Source organism: Ziziphus jujuba, chromosome 12, assembly GCF_031755915.1.
Source record: "Ziziphus jujuba cultivar Dongzao chromosome 12, ASM3175591v1".
Classification (NCBI taxonomy): Eukaryota; Viridiplantae; Streptophyta; class Magnoliopsida; order Rosales; family Rhamnaceae; genus Ziziphus; species Ziziphus jujuba.
The window spans coordinates 282,156-306,020 of NC_083390.1; the positions used below are offsets into that span (position 1 = coordinate 282,156).

At 33.9% G+C, this 23,865-nt stretch overlaps 1 protein-coding gene and 1 pseudogene across 1 annotated transcript; one reads left to right on the top strand and one right to left on the bottom strand.

The window, feature by feature from the left end:
* The first annotated feature begins 788 nt into the window (after positions 1-788).
* LOC125418622 (beta-amyrin synthase) lies at positions 789-9,605 on the top strand. The gene is made up of 16 exons (XM_060813431.1): positions 789-1,161; positions 5,051-5,236; positions 5,379-5,468; positions 5,540-5,737; positions 6,022-6,106; positions 6,406-6,572; positions 6,709-6,900; positions 6,977-7,090; positions 7,199-7,318; positions 7,501-7,623; positions 7,711-7,809; positions 8,140-8,196; positions 8,324-8,514; positions 8,601-8,778; positions 8,853-9,017; positions 9,209-9,605. The coding sequence occupies exons 1-16, from the start codon at positions 928-930 to the stop codon at positions 9,323-9,325; spliced, it is 2,316 nt and encodes a 771-aa protein (XP_060669414.1). The 5' UTR covers positions 789-927; the 3' UTR covers positions 9,326-9,605.
* Positions 9,606-10,501: 896 nt separating this feature from the next.
* On the bottom strand, positions 10,502-20,104 carry LOC132800226 (beta-amyrin synthase-like; annotated as a pseudogene).
* Positions 20,105-23,865: the final 3,761 nt, after the last annotated feature.

The window sequence follows — 23,865 nt, forward strand, 5'->3', positions numbered from 1 at the left end:
AGTTATAATTATTAATGAGTGAAGGGACCTGTAGGAGGGTAAGGCCCGAACGTCAATTATCATTAGTTGTCTGTTTAAGTAGAGAGACAAGTCAATTATGATAATATTTGACTATTTGTTTTTCCCTCAATTTCAATTTCTAAATTTAATGCAATACACTCAATTTCTAAATCTTTGAATATAATGTTCTTGAAAAGAAAGACTTTGAGTATAATGAAGTTTTTTTTATTTTAAGTATTTGTGCATGTTACATCAAAAGTGAAAGAGCTGCCAATTTTTTTTTTTTTAAAGAATGTATATATTCTTATTTTTTGAAGGAAAAATTGAAAAATGCCATTAATGTAATTAACAACTTTGCCTAAATTCAAAACATTAATGTATTTATTGCGATTTTACTTTTGCAAGACTTGTTGAAATGGATTTGCCAATTTATTACCTAGAATCTATTTCAGCTTATATAAATATTGATCCTATTAATAAATATTAAAAAATATTAAAATGAATTGATATTAAGAAAACTCACATAAATATTATATCTTTCATATTTTTTTATTTTAAAATAATTCTGATAATTATTTATGAACCTTTTAATTAGGGGCATTGGTTTGATATATATATATATATATATATATAATTAGGGGCCTTAATGATTTTGGTGGCCTTACCTAAAAGCCAGGCCTATTAATTAATTGTTTAAATAATATTAAATAAGCGGTTGGAAGTTTGAGGGTGTCTTTGTTTTGTTTCCTACACACACACACATATATATATATAGAGAGAGAGATAGAGCGAGAGAGAGCAAAAGAGAGTACGAAGTTGGTTTCTTATAAGTTTGTTACACTTCGTTGCTTGATTGAATATTATATATTGAAGATTGATTGTTGACATACTTATATTAAATATAATATAATAATATTAAATATCAAAATGTGGAGGCTTAAGGTAGCAGAGGGAGGCAATAATAATAATAATAATATGAACGTAAAGGAGAAAAAGGCATACATATACAGCACAAATGAATTCGTGGGGAGGCAGATATGGGAGTTTGATGCAGAAGCAGGAAGCCAGGAAGAGAGAGCAGAGGTTGAAGCAGCCCGTTCCACATTTTACAACAACCGTTTTCATCTCAAGCCATGCAGCGACCTCCTTTGGCGGATGCAGGTAGCTAGCTTTCCTAATTAATTAATTTATTCACCGTTTACTACTGCTCATCATCATCACCGACACCACCACCACCACATCTACCAACATTATACCTTATATATATAAAAATATATATATATATATATATATATATCCCATGTTTAAGCATGCATGCAGATGCAGATGTGTGAAGATCAAGAGCTTGCTAGCTTTTTGATCTGTCTATTTATACGGTGGGCTTTGAAGTTATGATCAAAGCAGCTAAAACTGTGTCACGCCATCATTTTTTTCCATTTTAAGGTCAAAGTACTGTCGCTCCCATCATGCAAAAGACATGTAGAAATTACAACTATTTTTTTTTTTCCTTTTTTTTTTTTTTTTTTACATCAGGAGTGAGGATTCATATTTGGATCATTGTTTAACAAAGGGACTGTTCCCTCACGAAACACTAGTAATTATTAGGCATACAGCAGTTCGAATAATTAACATAATAATAAGAAAAAATGAATATATAATAGGCATAAAAATTAGAAAAGGCATGACAGCAGCGGTGGCTGAAAGGAACTTCTTCTTTTAATTTGTAGTCGACTGCTCTGCATAGAATTAGAGGAAAATCAAAACAAACCCTGAAGATTGTTTTATTCACTAATGGCCTGTTTGGTGGACAAAATTAGGATTGTGTTGAGATTAAATAAATCCAAATCCCCGTATTTGATATCAGCAACTAATAGGATTAAGAAATCCTGAATCCATCAAATAATCTTTTTAAAGTGGAATAATTAATCCTAGGTAAAAGGGTGAGATAATTTTATCTCACTCATATTTGACTTTTTGTAATTTCATTATTTTTTTTTAAATCTTGGTTTCTTCAGTTTTTTTTTTTCCAGATTTTTTTTTGAACTCTTTCTTTCTTTTCTTTCCCCCTTCTTTTCCTTTTTCGTATTCTTCCATTATTTTTTTTCCAGTTTTTTATCCTTTTTTTTTTTTTTTTTTAGGGTTATCTCCTTTTCCTTTGTTTCTTTCTTTTTTTCATCATTTTTTAAATCTTTGTTTATTTTTTACTGCATTACTTTTAGTTTCATTTTTTTTTTCTCTTCCTCTCTTTCCATTCCATTTTTTTTAAAGAAAAAAATTGCTTTTTATTTTTGTTTCTCTAGCCTTTTTTTTTTTATTCCCTTTCTTTATAGCTATCTAGATTAATAAATGCAATTTTATTAGTTAATATTAATGATTTGTATATTAATGAGATCAACTTTTATTTTAAAAATAATTGAATAAAGGAAAATAAAATAATTGAATAAAGGACTTTTATAATTTTTTTTTAGATTGAGCAAATCTAATTTAAATCAGTTTATTTTATTCAGAAATCAATTTAATAGTATTATATATATATATATATATATATATATATAAAATTCAACTTGTCCAATTAGTACCAAATACAAAACTAAATTATTCTTATCCCATCAAATCTCAATCTCAATCTCATTCCACTCCACGCCTGCCAGTACGAGACGAATGTCAAATCCAAGTCTTCAATCAAAATATATTAGCTTGCTTTGGCTTAGGGATGAGATGATCCTTAATTTAACAAATTAATATATACACACAGATTTCATAGCGCCTCTCCAAAACTTTATATATATAGAGAGAAAAGGAGAGAGAGAGTTTAAGGTTGAGAAAGAGGAAGATGAATGATGAATTTATAGTGTCCATTGGAAGCACCCAATTCACCCAAAGAAATTTGCCGTACCTTTATAATCTCTTGAGGAAACCATTGTTGGGCCCCCAAGACTGTTCGGTTAAACAAGGTCTTCATCAATGTTCGATTCTCAACCCCTTCTCTTTTAATTTCTTTCGTACCCACTCTAACCAATTTCCAATCTTCTCTTTCTTTATTGTAAACTTTGTTTGTAGATTTGGCTTTCAATGCGTAATAGTTAAAAAAAAATATGGGTTCGTATGCGAGAATGTGACTGTGGGAGGCTGTTGAGTACTGTGAAAATGTGATCGTGGAACCCAGGATATTGTGGCAGATTACATGCCTGAATATTAAAACTTTAGAAGTTGGATCCTTCGTCCCCATTTTCTTATACCCAAGCTTGTCTTATCACTAAAGATAGGATACATCATTAAAAATCCAACTAATTTTCCCACTTCTAGTTCCGTTTTCTTTTACTTGCACCACTGTCCACATTACCAACTACAACAAGTTTTTATTTACCAAAAGAAATTGCAATACGCCATTTTCTTATTTCACTTTTGGTTTTTTCCTTTTTATCTAAACCCTACCATTGCACAGTTTTGTAAATCAAAACAACCGGTGTCGATATTTACAATTGCACCTTGCTTACTCTAAAGCATCAGAGAAGAACATCTTGAGTAACCTTTATTGTGTTGAAGTTCTTAGTGCCTTCAACATTGATCTTATCAAGTTCTTCAACACTCTGTTAAAGAACATGGGTATACAATTTTCGAACATTGTTAACCAGAACACCAACATGAAATCCTTCAATGGTCTTGCAAATCCTTAGAACACCCTCGGAAAGGTTACTGATGGAATCGGCGAGGACGATCTGGTCTGGGTCTTGCAGAATTTACTTGAATTGCATTTGAAACATCCTTGAGCTTATCCGAGTTTCGACCCACCAATTTCAAGTTAAGGCCTTTACGAGTCAATTGAAAGACGAAGCCTTTGCTTCGTGCTTTCAAGTTATTTTGTTTCAATTCTATTAAATAAATAAAAAAAAATCAAAAACTTATTTTGTTTCAACTATGGATATGTGAGAAAGAGCGCGAAGGGAGGGTTGGAAAAAAAAAAAAAAAATTAAAGAAAAAGGGATATACCCTTTTGCAATTGCGAAAAAGCATATTGAAATTGATGATGGAGACGACAATGAAATATGAAAAGAAAACAGAACTAGAAAATAGAGCTAATGGAAAAATGAATTGGGATTTATGATTTGATATTTTTTCTAAAACAAAATATATATTTATTAATTAATGGGATGTATTTAATAATGTCTTAATATTTTATAATAAAAATTGAATATGAAATAATAACATTTCATAACCGATAAATTTAAGATGATTAAATCTTTTTATTAAAATTTTAATATTTATAATTTAATATTTTTTAAATGAATTTTTCTTTTTTGGATGAATAATATTTTATTTTTATTTTTAAATGAGTTAACTTTCTAATATCAATTTAATATTATTAAAAAACTGTTAACATAATTAATTATTTTGTTAAAAGAATTTCTTACCTGTAACAGCCAAACTTAAGAAATTGGTAGATGGCATAGCTGTCCGAAACAGAGTCCATGGTAGCATTTTTGTCATGAATATTTTAAAAGTCTGTTCTGCTGGTGGGAGAAGAACACACATAGACGGAAAAAGTAAGAATTGTGGGAGTGTCAGAGAGACCAATCCAATCCTCTGCACTCTACCTCGATTGGGCTTGTCTCATCTTTTCGAAATCGGGCAAATCCAGTAGAATGGTGACGGAGTTTATGATGTGGGTTGATTCTGTCCATCACCACAGAAATGGCTTCCAATCGGAAAACAAGACCGACATTTTTATGGCCAGCAAAAGCCAAAATGGTGGGATTGTGGAACTTAGGAAGGATATTTTATGAAGGATGGTATTCTTGAAGATAACACAAGGGACCCACTTGGACTGTGATTCATCTCAATTTCCGCTATTTTAATACCCTACCAGTTTGACGCACAATCTAAAACAACTCTGTACCAAGAAATCCTCCATACAGTATTTACTATATTAGCGGATAAATCTACCTTCCAATCATATATATATATATATATATATATATATAATACTGTGTCTAATCACTACTAACTTTTTCAATTTAGATTTGATTTGATTTTTCTTCATAATTTGCAGTTCTTGAGAGAAAAAAGATTCCAACAGACAATTCCCCAAGTGAAGGTTGAGGATGGTGAAGTAATCGCATGCGAAAAGGCTACAACTTCACTGAGGAGGGCTGTCCATTTCTTTTCAGCCTTGCAAGCCGCTGATGGTCATTGGCCTGCTGAAAATGCTGGCCCACTGTTTTTCCTTCCTCCTTTGGTTAGTATGTTTGGATTTCCACTTCATGTTTTTATTTTTATTTTTATTTTTTTTGACCCAATATAAGATATTCTTCAATTATCTGAATGATTTTGTTTTTGATGTTTCACTCAAGATTTTGAATCTATATATATATATGCAGGTCATGTGCTTGTATATTACAGGACACCTTTCTTCTGTTTTCACTGCAGAGCACCGCAAGGAAATCCTTCGCTATATATATTACCATCAAGTATGTTTGTTATTTTCCCGAGTGTTCATTCAATTAATACAACTTATTTAAACCATGTTAATGAATTTTAGAATGAAGATGGTGGGTGGGGATTGCATATCGAGGGCCATAGCATCATGTTCTGTACAGCTCTTAACTATATTTGTATGCGAATACTTGGACAAGGACCTGACGGTGGACAAGACAATGCTTGTGCAAGAGCAAGACAATGGATTCTTGATCATGGCGGTGTAACGTATATTCCTTCCTGGGGGAAGACTTGGCTTTCGGTATATATATCTGCATTCGCTGAAATTTATTTCACATTAAGAGTTACATTTTGTGAAAAGAATACAAATCTTAGTCAAGGTGAAGTTATATTTCCATCAAAGAGTCTAGTAAGAATTGATTTTTATTTGATATTCTACATATGTAATGTGATATTCAATATACAAATCTTAGTCAAGGTGAGGTTATATTTCCATCAAAGGGTCTAGTAAGAATTGATTTTTATTTGATATTCTACATATGTAATGTGATATTCAATCTTATATCCTTTGTCCTATTATTTTAGATACTTGGTTTGTTTGATTGGGCTGGATGTAACCCGATGCCTCCTGAATTTTGGATTCTTCCATCATTTCTTCCCGTGCATCCAGGTTTGTTTGAAAATCAGTTGGATACATTATGCGCTCATTTCACATATAGGAAGGATGCTAAGATATGAAATCCATATATCTATCTATATTATATATACACATTATAAATCCAGAGGAACTCTCAGTTGGCAGCTGTCATCCACTTTTAATACCTCGTCCTTATTTGATGCATCTAGGATGTGTTCTATACAAATACTTAACAAGAACAAATAACTAAGTAAAGTGCATTTCTAATCATAGCAAACTGTTTTTATTGCTTACTCCAAATTTAAACTTTTCTTTCTCCCTACTGAATGCAGCTAAAATGTGGTGCTATTGCCGGATGGTTTATATGCCCATGTCATATTTATATGGCAAAAGGTTTGTCTGTCAAATCACACCTCTTATACTGCAATTGAGGGAAGAGCTTCATGCTCAACCTTTCAAGGAAATTAATTGGAGGAAAGTGCGTCATCTGTGTGCTAAGGTGGGTAAACCTTAATTAGCGCATCAAATGTTGATACGTATGTATATATATATATATATTTATATATATTTTTATGATAACATAGTTCTTTTATGTTCTTAACTCAATGATGTATAACACAGTTATTTCATTATAGGAGGATCTATATTATCCCCATCCTTTGATACAAAATCTACTCTGGGATAGTCTATATATCTGTACTGAGCCCCTTCTTACACATTGGCCCTTTAACAAATTGGTTAGAGAGAGGGCTCTTCAAGTTACAATGCATCATATTCACTATGAAGATGAGAACAGTCGGTACATTACAATTGGATGTGTAGAAAAGGTAGATAACTATTACGTTCAATATATACATAATTTATCTTTTGTAGATATATTCTTATGTCAGGTGCATGGAACAGGTGTTATGCATGCTTGCTTGTTGGGTAGAAGATCCAAATGGTGACTATTTCAAAAAGCACCTGGCTAGGATACCTGATTATATGTGGGTTGCTGAAGATGGAATGAAAATGCAGGTTATTATGCACCCTTTCGTTTTTCCTTCCGTATGAAAGTTCATTGTTCAATTTATGTAGATAAAAAAGGGATACTGATTTTGGTATCATAAAATTATTGATATGCAGAGTTTTGGTAGTCAAGCGTGGGATGCTTGTTTTGCCATACAAGCTTTGCTTGCAAGTAATCTCATTGACGAAATTCCATTGACACTTGCTAGAGGGCATGACTTTTTAAAGAAATCTCAGGTTTCAAGTTTTTCTCAAAAAAACATGTTAACCTTATTTATCAAGTAATTTTTTTTAATTACAGAAAAATAATAGTAATAATAATAAAATAAATAACTAAATAAAAAGAAAAGAAATGAAAACATGATTAAAGTTTATAAACTACATGGACCAATGTTTATTTTTCTGCTTGAAATGTGAAGGTCAAAGAAAATCCTTCTGGTGATTTTAAAAGCATGTGCCGTCACATTTCTAAAGGATCATGGACATTTTCTGATCAAGATCACGGATGGCAAGTTTCTGACTGCACTGCAGAGGGCTTGAAGGTAATCCAGATCAAAAGTCAACATCATTAATGGATTTGTGAACTTTGTCACCATACATATTTAACTCAATTCTCTTGTATTTCACAGTGTTGCTTGTTGTTCTCATTGATGCCACCTGAGATTGTTGGTGAGCATATGGAGGCAGAGAGGTTGTATGATTCTGTTAATCTCATACTTTCTCTACAGGTGAGGATTTGCTCATAGAAGGTTCTTGTATATTTTTCACGTCTATTATTTGTAGGCATAGATGCAATATTTGAACTTTTTACATGACCAGTTTATGAAAAGAAATGAGAACAAGAAATCAAACTATTTAATGGCAAGTTTTCCAGACCTTCTTTCACTATAAAGTTTCCGCTTCTAGTGGGTGGTGACAGGAATATAATTTGCTGTAACTTTCACTCAATAAGTAACTTTCAATATTGTAATATATATAGTTTCTCCTCTTTTATATATTTTTCTTTGATGTTTTTGTATGTATGCAATAATAAGTTCTATTTTTTGACTTAACCATAGAGTAAGAATGGTGGTTTATCAGCTTGGGAGCCAGCAGGAGCACCAAAGTGGTTAGAAGTAAGTAGTTTGACAAAATAAATTTAAGCTCTTCTGAAAGTAGTTTCATTGGCTAATATATGCATTTCAAATAACCCTTGATCACCATATGCTAATCCAATACTTCTTTTTTATTTTTGACATTCAGTTGCTTAACCCCACTGAATTTTTCGTGGACATTGTCATTGAGCATGAATTTGTGGAATGTACTTCATCAGCAATCCAAGCTCTAGTTTTATTTAATAAGTTACACCAGGAGCATAGGAAAAAGGAGATAGAAAAGTTCATAGCCAATGCTGTCAAATTTCTTGAGGACATACAATTGCCTGATGGTTCATGGTGTGTTTCCTTCCACATTTTATCATTAGAAATGTTTGTTCTAGTTAATTTATAAGTTAATTGATTACGTTATAAGCATTTCACAGGTATGGAAACTGGGGGGTTTGCTTCACATATGGCACATGGTTTGCCTTGGGAGGATTGACAGCTGCTGGCAAGAGTTACGACAACAGTCCAACTATACGGAGAGCAGTTGAATTTTTACTGAGGAAACAGAATGAGGATGGTGGCTGGGGAGAGAGTTACCTTTCATGCCCAAACAAGGTAACATTTTGAATGCGAGACTGATAATAAATGAAGCTTCAGGATTCAATCATAATATGTGCTTGCTAATACAGGAATATGTACCTCTTGAGGGAAACCGTTCAAATTTGGTACAAACTGCATGGGCAATGATGAGTCTGATTCATGCCGGACAGGCAGAAAGAGATCCAACACCTCTTCACTGTGCAGCAAAGCTAATTATCAATTCCCAAATGGAAAATGGTGATTTCCCACAACAGGTATTTTATAACTCTTCTAGGCATAGTTATCTACGAATTAAAATTTGCGTTTGTTAATCATAAACATAAAGATGATTGCATTCTCACGGAATATGGGAAAATTTTAAGAGATAAGGACCAAAACCTCTTGACCAAGTATTCATGGATTATGGTTCTAGTTTGATGTTCTCACTACAGACCTCCTATGGCAGGAAATGACGGGAGTTTTCTTGGCGAACTGTATGCTACATTACGCAGCATACAGGAATATCTACCCATTATGGGCTCTAGCAGAATACTGCAGAAGACTACCTTCTAAAGCTGAATAAAAATGTGACTGCCCTACCATAGCTTATACACCTATAAGCAAGAGCATAAAAGGTAGAATTAAGCAAGTTGTTAGTTCGTTTTCTATAAATTGTGACAAAATTGTTTTCTTCTCTTGATAGTTTTTAGATGTCTAGGTGGATGAGTTGCTGTTGTATACTTTGCCATGGATTGAGGTTTAAGAAAGGAAAAGAGAGAAGAATTATTTTCCCACTGGGCTTTGTTGTTAAACTTGATTATATATATATAGATATATATATATATATATATATTCTTTTTCTCCTGCCAATTTGCATTGTTGAAATATGGCAGAAAAAGTTGAAGGCACCAGTAGGAATGCTCTTTTTGTTCTATTGAGCATTGATCATTGCCAAACCTATTCTATAGAGCAGTTACTTCAAAAGAAATGGAAAATGAACGTAAATCAACCTTAATAGATTGTTTCTAGTGTAAAGAACATCTAATTGGATTTGTCAACTGTACAGTGTGCTTAATTTGCTAGGGAAACGGGTGTCTAACTAGGAAGAATTTCTCAAAAAAATTAAAAGACTAATTTGTGATGGAGTGAAATACATAGTTTCGTTGATCTCTCTTTCCGCTACTAAGGAAGATTGAAGCCTCTTCTTCCCAAAAACATCTGCAGACCTTGAGACCTTCCAAGGTAACTCCCCATCCAAAAGGATTAGCTCCAATTAGGGGCCTCTTTCTGATCATGATTGATTGGGAATAGACCCCCTTACAACCCCCCCGGTGGTGGACCAAAGCAGCAAGAATGCAAATAAAAAACACCTCCCGGATAAGCTTCTCGGCCCAGCGGTCCGCGTAATAAAAAAGACCTCGACCGAGCATAATTACATTATCCCTTTCCTTCAATTCGGCAAGGATCTTTCCTCCCCGAGATCGAATTCCTTATTCACATTTCTTTGACATCTCGATGTTAACTCCTAAGCAAGCTTTCTTATATTCCTTTCCGGTTTGTTCTAGCGCACTCGCACACTGTCGCCATTAGAAATGCCTAGGAATGGATTGTACCCACGGATAAAGGTTGCTTCGTTTCCCACCGGAGTCGTTGGCAGGCAGCATGGGAAGGGGGGTTTTAGGAGGAAAACTTGGTGGATATGTTGGTGGAAACCCATGGCAGGGAAAAGATGGATTATATCCGCCAAAGTCTCGAGTGGGACGGAAGTTTTCTGTATGTGCATCTAGCTTGGTAGAGTGGGGAAGAAAACAACTAATTTATTTCTATTGGTGCTTCAACACCATTATTGAATCCATCCATGGATAGAGCGGAATGGGGACTAATTGAGCATATATACAAAAAATAAATTATTGAAAAAAATAAATAAATAAATAAAAGAAGAGTATAAATCTAGGAAGAGGATGAATAACAACTTGTATGTATATGTTACATAATCCTCCAGTGAGAGAGATGGAAGTTAATTCAAAGTAATAATTGGTTTTTAATTAAGCTTTGGATAACATATGCAGCCTGCGGTATTTAGCAAGGGCCCAGATGGGAAAAATATTTCTATACAAGGCATAATGCAGCATAGCATTCTTCATGAAAACTCCAATCATTTCCTGTTGTGGAAAATCACCATTTTCAAGTTGAGGATCGATGATCAATTTTGCTGCACGGTGAATAGGGCTTGGGTCTCTTTCCGCTTGTCTAGCATGAATCAAACCCATCATAGCCCATGCAGTATGTACTAAGTTTGTTTTGCTACCCTCTGTATGTATGTATTCCTACATAACCATAACCATCATCAATAATTAAGATTAGCCTGTAACAACATATAGATGACCAATAATAATACAGTAATAATGTAATTGATTTTGATTTTAATTTTTGATTTCACCTACCTGTTTTGGGCATGAAAGATAACTCTCCCCCTACCCACCACTCTCTTTCTGAGTGGCTAGCAGAAAATCAACAGCTTTGCGTATTGCTGGGCAATTGTTGTAAGTCTTGCCAGCACAGGTGAGTCCTTTGATGGCAAACCATGTGGCATATGTGAAACAGCTTCCCTAGTTTCCATACCATGAACCCTCAGGCCTTTGTATGTCCTGGATGAAACGCACAGCATTGGTGATGAAATTTTCAATCTCTTTTGTCTTGTGCCTTTTGTGCAACTTCTTAAACAGAAGCAGAGCCTGTATTGCGGATGATGTGCATTCCACATATTGATGCTCTATCATAATGTCCGCAAATACCTCGCTTGGATTAAACATATGAGACATCCATGTAATTAATTAATTTTCAATTTATTCAGTTAATAACTAATTAGTTGCAATCAACTCGATTAATAGTAAAAGCATTGATTGACCAACTACTTACTTCCATCCAGTCTTGTCCTATTGCTGGCTCCCAAGCTGCTAAACCACCATTTTTATGCTGCAGTAGTAAATAGAATATTCAAACTTAATTATTTTTGGGCATATAGATTAAAAGTTGTTAAAGGTTTAGGACATGGAAATGAAAGCACCCCACCTGCAGAGAAAGTATAAGATTGACCCCAATAGGAAGAAGTTTTCTGGTATGAAGCCTAAAGGGCCGAGGGATGGTGGTTTTCAGATTAGAGAAAGGAAAGAGTACTTCAATGGAAGGTGTGGATACTGCAATAAAGTTGGACACAAGAAGATAGACTGTTGGACCTTAAAGGGAAAGCAAGAGAAGAAAGGTAATATTTTAATGATTGAGACCAATATTATCGATGTGCCTATGAATTCTTGGTGGTTAGATACTGGAGCAACAATTCATGTACTAATTCATTGCAGGGGATGATAAACTGAAGGGGCCCAACCAATCTTGAGCAGCATGTTTATATGGGAGATAGCTCAAGAGTGAAGGTGGACATTATGGGAACAATCAAGTTGAAGCTTGCCAATGGATATGTTTTGGAGTTGCAAGAAGTTTCTTATGTACCTTCAATAAGAAGAAACTTGTTATCTATTTCTGTTTTGGATAGTTAAGGTTATAGTTTTTTGTTTGGAAATAACAAAGTTGAATTATTTAAGGATGGTAAAGTTGTTGGTTTTGGAACTTTATGTGGCAATTTATATAAGCATGATTTATTTAATAATGGTCTCAATTTCTCTGTTAATTCTATTGTTGCTTCTAAACGCCCAAGAGTTAATGACAATTCCTCAATGTTATGGCATAAACGTTTGGGACATATTTCTAGGCACAGAATGGAAAGGTTAGTGAAGGATGGGATACTTTCTAATCTTGATTTCTCTGATCTGTTGACTTGTGTTGAATGTGTGAAAGGGAATTAACTGCCAAGGTAAGAAAGGATAAGTTAGCTAGGTGTGGAGATGTTTTTGAGTTAATCCACACTGACATATGTGGACCTTTTACACCAACTGCCATGGATGGTTATAGATATTTTATTACCTTCATTGACGATTACTCTCGTTATGGACATGTTGAGCTTATTCGTGAGAAGTCAGATTCTTTAGTTGCCTTTAAAGAGTTTAAGATAAAGATGGAGCTTCAAAAGAATAAGAAAATAAAAGCTGTAAGGTCTGATAGAGGTGGTGAGTTTTATGGTAGATATGATGAGACTGGAAGGAACCCAGGGCCTTTTGCTATTTATTTGCGTGAGTGTGGCATTGATGCGCAATATAAGATGCCTGGTACACCTCAGCAAAATGGCATAGCTGAGAGAAGGAATAGAACTTTGTTGGATATGGTGCGGTTTATGTTGGCAAATTCTAGGTTGCCAGATTATTTGTGGGGAGAGGCTTTAAGGACAGCGGCTTATATTTTGAATCAAGTTCCAAGTAAGTCTGTTCCTAAGACACCTTTTGAGTTCTGGTCAGGAAGAAAGCCTAATTTGCACCATTTTCGAATATGGGGTTGCAAAGCTGAAGTAAGGATTTATAATCCCTAAATTAAGAAGTTGGATCCTAAAACCATTAGTGGATATTTTGTTGGCTATTGTATAGGATCTAGGGGTTCAAGATTCTTTTGTCCTTCTCACACCACCAGGATCGTGAAATCAGACATGGCCATTTATTTTGAAGATGATTTTGGGTTTGGTGATAGTAATGGTCCAAGGGAATCTCAATTTAGAGAAGAAAGTGTTTTCATTCACAGTATAGTTGTTCCTGATAGAGATATTGTTGATCTAGTAGTTGATGAACCAGTAGTTGGTCAGAATGAACTCATTGTTGAAGAGCAGGATATTCCAGCTATTTGCAAATGCTGATGTACCTTTGAGGAGGTCACAAAGGACTAGGAGATCAGCTATTCCTGATGACTATGAGGTTTACTTGCAGGAGCATGAGTTTGACATAAGTGATGATTCAGATCCAGTCACTTATGAGGAGGCCATAAGCAGTTCAAATTCAAATTTTTGGTTGGATGCAATGGAAGATGAAATGGCATCAAATGGTGCTTGGGATTTGGTTGAGTTACCATTGGATAGCAAGCCTATAGGGTGCAAATGGATCTTTAAGACTAAAAAGGACTCCAATGGTCAAGTGGAGAGGTATAAGGCTAGACTTGTAGCTAAAGGGTTTAGCCAGAAGGAAGGAATTGATTATACAGAGACTTTCTCTCCTGTATCCACAAAGGATTCTTTTAGAATCATTATGGCGATTGTGGCGCATTATGACCTGGAGTTGCATCAGATGGATGTCAGAACTGCTTTTCTGAATGGTGATTTATATGAGGATGTATATATGGTTCAACCAGTTGGTTTCCAACAAACAGGGAATGGTAATTTGGCTTCAAGACAATGGTATCTTAAGTTTGATGAGATTGTCACCCAAAATGGCTTTAAGGAGAATGTTGTTGATAGATGCATATATATGAAGGTCAGTGGGAGCAGTTTTATATTTCTGGTGTTGTATGCTGATGACATACTTTTGGCTACTAATGACACTGACCTATTAGCTGAGACAAAGCAGATGTTGTGCAACCATTTTGATATGAAAGATCTTGGTGAGGCTTCTTTTGTTTTGGGCATCAAGATTGTTCGAGATAGGATTAATTATGTGTTGCAATTGTCTCAAAGAGCTTATATTGATAGAATCCTTAAGAGATTTGATATGCATAATTGTTCTCCTAGAAGTGTACCGGTTACGAAAGGTGAAAAGTTTTCTAAGGATCAGTGTCCCAAGAATGATAGAGAAAGGATGGCAATGAAGAATGTTCGCTATTCTTCAGCAGTAGGTAGTTTGATGTATGCTCAAGTATGTACACGGCCTGATATAGCTTTTGCTGTGGGTGTGCTTGGTAGATTTATGAGCAATCCTGGTCCTATTCATTACCAAGCAGTTAAAAAGGTCTTCAGGTATCTTCAGGGTACTAAAGATCATATGTTGACATATCATCGCACCAACTCTCTTGAAGTAGTAGGTTATAGTGATGCAGACTATAAAGGTTGTGTGGATGATAAGAAATCTACCACTAGTTATATATTTATCATGACAGGAGGTGCTGTGTCTTGGCGGAGTGCCAAGCAGTCAGTGACAGCATCCTCGACTATGGAGGCATAATATGTGGCGTGTTATGAGGCTACCCGTCATGCAGTTTGGCTACGGAATTTTATCCATGATTTAGGAGTAGTTGACTCCATCGAGAGGCCTATTATGATGTATTGTGATAATACTGCAGCGGTGTCTTTCTCCAATAATTTAAAAGGTACTCCTGGTGCGAAGTACATTGATGTGAAATATTTTATGGTAAAGGAGAAAGTTAAAGAGGGCCTCATTACTGTTGTTCACACGCCGACCTATAGCATGGTGGCAGATCCACTGACCAAGGCTTTACCGGTAGACATATTTGAGGAGCATGTGTCTCGTATGGGATTGTTAAGCAGTTGAGACTACTGTGGGTCAGTGGGAGTTTGTTATGATTTCTGTTGTAATATCCATGTTGAGTATTATTTATTTCTTTGAATATTTTAATACATTGATGTATGTGGATCATTATTTATTTATGAGATGATTTATTACACATATTATTGCTCCTTATATTTACAGGCCTGTTGAGACTATTAGTCTATGTATATGTGTATGTTGATCCACAGGTGCCATGGTGAATCCCTACTACCTAGTTTGGGTATATTGTTGTATCCTGTTGATACGCAATGTGCTTGAATGAAATGGTTTTGTGTGTTGGGGGATTGCACATGGTTAGGTAAATCTCTACTACCTAGACTGAGTTTATGGCATGCAAAGTACTCGGTTGAAATGGTATAATGTTTTGGGAGATTTACTGAGAGAATCTCTACTGCCTAGTCTAGTATATTGTTGTGCCCTGTCGGTATACTATATATTTGGATGAAATGGCATTATGGTTCGGGAGATTCTGTAGTAAGTGAGTTTGGATTTTATATGATGATGATTATGCAGTCCAAGTGGGAGAATGTTGAATTGAATTAATATTTGTGGACTTGGCATAACAAATTACTCACTTACAGGGCTTATTTATGCCATTAATGGGACTGGCTTATTTTATTATTTTGTAGTAGGGCCCTTGGTCACACACTTTCTATAAGACTCCAGTTGGCCCATTGGACTGGAGGACCAACTCTCTTTATAAGCCCATTGACTTATCCATATTTTTCCTAGTATAATTATATTATCAAATTATTATTCTTTTATGTGTGTCAAAATTAATGGATAAATCTGACTTGCAGAGACTATTTAAAAGGTCTAGGGCAAGCAGATAATAATATACCATACAGTATTTGGAGATTAGGGTTTTCAGAAATCTGAGAGTGGTTTGAGAGTAGTGTGTCCATAGGCACTACTTTACGTTGTTTCTATTTTGCAGGATTAAAGATCTAATTTATCAATGGCTGCGTTTGGAGGTTAGTAATTTATGATTTATGGAATTTATTATGTATATTTAGATCCATAAAATTTCTAACATATGCTTCATTGTTATTTGAAGAGCTCTCTCTCTGATCAGTTTGTTCAATGGCCACCGATTCAGAAGAGGCTCTGCGCATGTGTACAGAGCGTCCCAGAGAAAATCTTGAATCCAAGGATGGGGATAATACATATCCTCCTATAATATATATATATATATATATTTGATCATTTTATAATTAATTAAAATCGATATTGCATTATTAATTAGCAAATGTGTAATAATTTTATATATTCAAAAAGTGTATTAATAAATAAATAAATAAAATAAAATACCTTAGCACATAGATGGCGAGCTCTACTCCAATTGACTTGATGGTAAGGTTGAGTATGGAGTTCCTCCCTCAATTGTAGAACCAGAGGAGTGATAGGACCTACGAACCTTTTCCCATACAAATACGATGATGGCATGTAAACTGTTCGGCAGTAGCACCACATTTTAGCTGCAGGCCAATATAAACATTTTCATTTTCATTTTTCATTTTATCATGCACCATGGTGAATCTGAATAGAAAATTAAGTTGAACCCAACCTAGATGCATAGGAAAATACGTAGGAAGCATCCAAAATTCTGGAGGCATTGGGTTAAGTCCATCATAATCAATCAAACCAAGTATCTACAACAACATCAATCAATGTTACAACAATATAAATAATATAGTAGAAATTAAAAAGAAAGAAATAATAATGCAATATATATATATGGATATATATATATATATATATAATGGAAAGAATGTTACAAACAGCAAGCCAGGCCTTTCCCCAAGAGGGTATATAAGTAACTCCGCCATGATCAAGAATCCATTTTCTAGCTCGGGCACAGGCATTGTCCTGACCACCCTCAGGGCCCTCTCCAAGCAGCCTCATGCAAATGTAGCTCATAGCCGTGGAGAACATGCAGCTTGGGCTCTCTTTGTGGAATCCCCACCCTCCATCTTCTTGCTGGTGATTGTATATGTACCGTAGGATTTCCACTCTGTGTTCTCTTGTCAATACGCTATTCAAATGTCCTATCACGTACAGGCATATCACCTGCCATATATTTTATCATACATCATCAATTATTGATTACTAAATAAATATGCCATGCCATGCCATGCCATCCTTTTTTTCTTTCTTCTTTTTCTTAAATAATAATAATAATAATAATTGATATGGGCCGGGCTAGGCCTGGTCCGATACGCATTTTGTTTTCTCATAGTTGTTTACATACTAACCAAAGGAGGAAGGAAAAACAATGGCCCAGCATTTTCAGCAGGCCAATGTCCATTGCTGGACGGCCCTCCTCATTGCTGTTGTTGCCTTTTCGTATGTGATTTCTTCACCTTCCTCCACCTTCACTGCCGGAATTGTCTGCATGAATTTCTTCTCTCTCAGCATCTGATAATTATTATTTATTAATATCCCCTCAACCCCAGGTTCTTATTTTTCATACAATGAAAAACAACAACTTCACCCTTTAATTAATTAATAATCAATATCGGCAACACTACGAGTTTAGAAGCCCATTTTACTAATTCATAGCTACTCTACAATCCCTTTTTTCTTTTTTCTTCTTTTTTTTTTTTTTGGCCTATAAAACAAGCAAAGAATAATAAGACTACAACAGAGGCCTGACAAAATCGACATGATAACACGACACGAACCCACACGATAATTTAGGGGTTTGGGTTAACAATATTGTGTCCGTTCCGTATTAGTATTATTCAATAAGACCCAATAAATTAATGAATTTTAATGGGTGAAACACGATAAACCCATTAAATCCAATAAATAGGAGTATTTTGGTAATTACATAGTTTTATAATATTAAAATTACTTAATTTATTGTTAAACATGTATCAATTTGTTCTTTTTTAGTTTAATTTTTAAAAAGTCTAAAAACAAATAAGAATTTTTGTTATTTAAAAAAAATTATTTTATTATATCAAAGTTAAGTGAAAATTAAATTTTCAAATTTATATTTTTCATTAATAAGTTAACGGGTTGGGTGATGGGTTATACGATAATTTATTGAATGGATTCAAGTTTATATTTTTCCATACGAAAGCTTATCGGGTTGTATTTGGGTTAACTTAATTCCGTATGAATACGACACAGCATGATACAAACATGATTTAACACAATATGTTTAAAAGCCTACTACAACACAATTCAAAACTCAAGTGGGCCCTGCCACAATTTTATCCTATTATGGAATCGAACAAGTATTTTATTTTATTTTTCAGTTATAGGAGTTTGACCCTTGAATAGGTTAGTATTTATGCCATTCAGGGCTACATTAGATCCTTGCATATGTCATGCTATACCCTTAAATATAAATCTCAACAATAGCAATTTTATATTTATATACATATACATGAATATATATACATATATATCACCATCACGAAATTTAAGATAATAAAGTGCAATGATTTTTTTTTTCCCTTTATTTGACTCTATCTCTGTTTATATTTGTTTTAATTAAATCAAAGAGAGACAGAATCTATGTATATATATATATATATTTTATAGGTTTGTATGCAAAAATTAACATGGTGTAATGTGTTAGGATCCCTAATAAAGATGAAAAAATTAAAAAATGTTCCACAATTTGGTTGTAATTAAAATATTTGAATGCTGATATGCAATACTTTATTTGAATATATATAGTTTAACATTTATTAGAGAATCTCTTATTTAATTAAATTTAGAATGCTTATGTGATGAATGTTTATCAGTTGGTTGCATTATCGATTTTAATTAAATTTAGATTGAAAAATCTAAAATGGAATGTGGCTAACTTGATGTTACCATGTAGAAATCATAAAAATTCCCTTATCAAGAGTTTTTCTATATATATATATATACACAAACACACACACCTCTATGATTATGGTTCATCATCACTTCCACCTGAACACATTACCCAAAAAATGATCTTCACCTAATACATTTATCGTGACTTCCAAAGACAAAAATGCAGAGGGTTTTTTTTTCAACAAACGTATGATGGAAGAAGTCATGGTAGAGGCAGTTACAATAGTCGTGGAAGAGGTCACGGAAAATCTAATTCGGAGTGCGATAAATCAGATAGTAAAGGAGAAAGGTTGACCAGAAGCAACATAAGAAGGTAAAAGTACATCATTTTTTCAAAAAAGCAAGACATATTAAAGCATATTGTTGGGAAAAACAAGGGACCAGGCCAATGTTAGGGAAGAAAAAGGAGGAAGAATGTAATTTATTTTTTACTTATCTTAACCCCAAGGAAAGTAAGAATGGGATATGGTTTTTGGATAATGGTTGTAGTAACCATATGACAGGTGAAAAGACATTTTTCCATAATCTTGATGAACCAATAAAATTGCAAGTTTGGTTTGGTGATGATAAGGCTTTAAACATTGAAGGCGAAGGCTTAATAGCAGTCAAGACCAAGTCAAAATTACTTAATGATGTTTATTATATACATAGTTTGGCTCATAACTTGCTTAGTGTTGGTCAATTGATTCATAAATGATATTTAGTTTTATTTTCTGATAATACATGTGAAATTACAAAAGGCAATTTTGATAAGACTGCTCTTAAGATTCAGATGACTAAGAATAAAATGTTTCCTTTTGAGTTATCTTGGATAAATAATTGTGCATTGATGGTAGATATGAAAGAAGAATCACAACTCTAGCATTTATGTTATGGATATTTACATTTTAATGTGTTGAAATAATTAAGCCAGAAAAATAATATGGTGAATGGTTTACCATTTATTGTGAGTATTGACTGTATTGTTTGTGAAGCTTGTGTTTATGAAAAAGAGTATCGTAAATCATTTCCAGTCTGAAAAGCTTGGAAAGCTAAAATGCCTTACAAACTTGTTCATGAAGATATTTATGGTCCAACAAATACTCCATCTTTAAATAAAAGTAGATATTTTCTACTTTTTATTGATGATTTTACATGCATGACTTGGGTTTATTTTTTGGCTTATAAATATGAGGTATTTGAAAAGTTTTTACACTTTAAAACTCTTGCAGAGAAAGAAAGTGCACATGTGATAAAAACTCTCCGAATAGATAGAGGGGGAGAATTTTTATCTAATAAATTTGATGTGTTTTGCACGTGGAATAGTATTAGGAGGTAGCTAACTGTAAGGAAAAGTCTATATTAAAATAGTGTGGTGGAGCGGAAGAATAGAACAGTGGTGGACATGGTCAGAAGCATGTTGAATGAGAAGCAATGTCCAAATATTTTTTGGGCAGAGGCAGTGGTAACATCAGTTTATCTTCTAAATATATATCCTACTAAACCAGTGCGCAACAAAACCCTTTTCGGAGTTTAGTGGAATTGTAAGCTATTTGTAAGTGACTTGAAAATATTTGGCGATATAGCTTATTCACTTATTAATTCCAGTGATCATACTAAGCTATATAAAAAGAGTGAAAAATGTTTTTTTGTGAGGTATAACAATGAAACAAAGGGGTATAAATTGTATAATCCTGAAACTAAACAATTATATTCGTAGAGATGTTATTTTTGATGAAAATAGTTTATGGAAGATTGAAGCAATCAAATTAAGTTATCTAGAGGATGCCTTGGATCCGATATGTGTCTTGGCAGGAGTAACATGAAGCTCCAAATTATGGGTGTGTTCAATACACCCAAGTAAAAAGGGAATCGGGAATATGGAAGCAATCTGATTGAGTTATCTGGCTTGCCTATCTCAACTCCAAATTCCCTTGGAGTTACAATTTTTCAAGAGTCCAATTCCCCAATCAATTCAACTAGCAGCAATGATCTTATTCTTGATATGGATACTCCTCCACATAAGTTTGGATCCTTAAAAGATGTTTATGATTCAACTGTTGCTCTTATGGTAGAAGAACCAATTAGTTTTGAGGAAGCATATGGAAAAGAAGAATGGGAGGCTTCTATGAAAAAGAAATTGCTGCACTTGAAAAGAATCACACATGGAAGCTAGTTGAGTCACCACCAGGGAAAGATGCGATCGATGTGAAATGGGTGTACAAGGTGCAGTACGATGCTGATGGAAATGTACAGAAATTGAAGTCAAGGCTTGTGATAAAAGGGTATGTTAAAAAACATGGGGTATATTTTTTTTATATATTTTCTCTAGTTGCCAGATTTGAAACTGTTAAGACTTATCTTAAGTTTAGCATCACAATTGAACTGCAGTGTATTTCAATTTAATGTTAAATCAACTCTTCTTAATGGTTTTTCGAAGGAAGATGTGATATTGAACGGCCATAGGGATTTGTCATTGAAGGCAAGAGGAAAAGTTTACAAATTGGTGAAGGCTTTATATGGACTCAAGCAAGCCCTACGAGCATGGTATAGTAGACTTGATTCCTATTTACTTAAAAATAGTTTTATTCGAAGTGAATGTGAACCAACATTATATGTGAAAAAGAAAGATAATTCTAGGATTCTCATTGTTTATGTGAATGTGGATGATATAATATATATCGGATCTTCTTGCACTCTTAAGAAGGAATTCAAGCAGAAGATGATTCATGAGTTTAATACGACTGATTTGGGGTTGTTGAATTATTTTTTGGGTCTTTAAGTCAACAATGTGATGAAGGTATTTTTATCTCTCAAGAAAAATATGCTTTGAATTTGCTCATCAAAATATAATATGCTAGACTGAAAGACCACTTTTACTCCTACGGACACAACTTAGAAATTATTTTTGGATGATGACAATACAGAGGCTGATGAATGGTTTTCTAGAGGAGTTATGGGTTGATACGAATCCACCCGAGAATGTTCGACCAACAACCCGCTGGGGTGCTGACCCAATACAAATGAAGGTGGGACCGATCACTAGGGCCCAAGCCAAGAAGTTCAAGGAAAATCTTGCTGTCTTCATACAAGGACTAAGTCATAGTCAAGAGGGGTTGGCCATATCTAAAGAACCAAGGCCTGTTTTACTCATACAAGCAATAGAAGCCAATACGGACCCGGGTGACGGTTTTGGTACATTTTTGGAGTCCGGGAAGCATGAAATGGTTCCAATGATTTATGGGTTCAATACATATGCCTAAGAGGTCATGGAATCAAGTTAAAGCAGCCTCAAATGCAATCAAAAAGGGCTTGTACAGACAACATCAACAATTTGGCCGAATTTACTGTATTGCTTGCTGGCTTTACTGTATTTTACTGTATTAGCCTTTTCTTATTTTTCCAAGCATGGGCAACGTGTGGGACTTCATATTCAGCTTATTTGGCATCCTACAAAGCATCTAGAAGCTGATTTGAAGCTCAAAGAGGTCAAAGATTGGTCAAAGTCAAATTAGTCAAAAAAGCTAGTATTATAGTTTCCTAATTTTATTCTACTTTTTGTTTTAGGAAACTACCATTACTTTTTAGTTTTTATTTATTTATTTTCTGGACAAATAAGTTTAGGAAAGTTATTATTTTATTATTTTCATTGTAAATTAATTAATTCCTAATTCAGAATAAAGGAATTAATTAATCAAATTTAGTTTAGGAAACTTAGTTTAGGACATATTAGAATTCGGTCAAGTTTCCTAATTCCTATAGGAGTCCGGTTTTGAATTATTTTTTTAGGGTTTATTTTGTTTCTTTCAACTTTGATTTGATTAAGAAAATACTTGTGAGATTAATTATCTCTTTGTTCTTTGAGAACACCTAAAACACCATTAGAGAATTGGTTGTTTTAGCTTGACTTATCAATAGGTTTTCCATCCCCTATTGTGGCGTCTACATTATACCAAGGTTTCTAACCACAAGTTAGTTAGGGGTTGAGGTCCATTCCATTACAACTTGAACTTAATTGAGATCCGGGCTAATATAATACGGGTTTAGGAGCAGGTCGTCCTAGGTTCGTATCATGGGTGGCTTGATGCGTATGACTCACACCCATCTAGATATTATGTTTGCTGCAAATTTGATTTCAAGGTTTCTGCATAATCCTTCTGTTCATCATCTTTAACCAACAAAGAGGATATTTCATTACATCCGAGCAACAAGCAATTTTGGAATTTGGTACAAACCAACTTCTAATTTTAAATTGTTTGGTTTTACTGATAGTGTTTGGGTAGGTTCTGTAGATGACAAAAAAAGTACAAGTGGATTTGTTTTTAGTATTGCTTCTAGAGATATATCATGGTCTTCAAAGAAACAAGATACTATGGCTTTGTCATCATTGAAAGCTAAATATATTGCCTCTACAGTAGTGGCTTGTCAAGCAATATGGATGCGAAGAATTTTGGAGGATTTAGACATAGCTCAAGAAAAAGCAATTATATTTAGACGTGGCTTGTAATTATATTTTTATTTTTTTTTAAAAGTGAAAATTTTAAAAATTATATTTATAAAATAATATTATATTAATTAAAATTGTAAATATTATATTTGATTAAAAAAATTCTTAATTACACCAAATTGGCACAAAATTGTAATAAGGTGCAATTAATTTCTCTCTACACTAAGCCCAAGATTAGTAGGTAACTCATCTCTTTGTGTTGTTTTCTCATGATGAACGGAATTAGTTCTAGAGGGACCATTTTCATAAGCAACAAAAAAACAGAACTTTAATTGGTGGAATAGGTGGTTCCCATAAACACATTTAAGAAAAGAAAACCAATTTGACCAAAAATCAAGCTGCAGACTAATATGAAGAAAGGTA

What these genes read in the sequence shown, in the direction of transcription:
- LOC125418622 (XM_060813431.1), top strand. Translation starts at nt 928, where the DNA reads ATGTGGAGGCTTAAGGTAGCAGAGGGAGGCAATAATAATAATAATAAT. An exon ending in ACCTCCTTTGGCGGATGCAG is followed by an intron (nt 1,162 to 5,050) that starts GTAGCTAGCTTT and finishes CATAATTTGCAG; the next exon opens with TTCTTGAGAGAAAAAAGATT. An exon ending in ACCTTTCATGCCCAAACAAG is followed by an intron (nt 8,779 to 8,852) that starts GTAACATTTTGA and finishes TTGCTAATACAG; the next exon opens with GAATATGTACCTCTTGAGGG.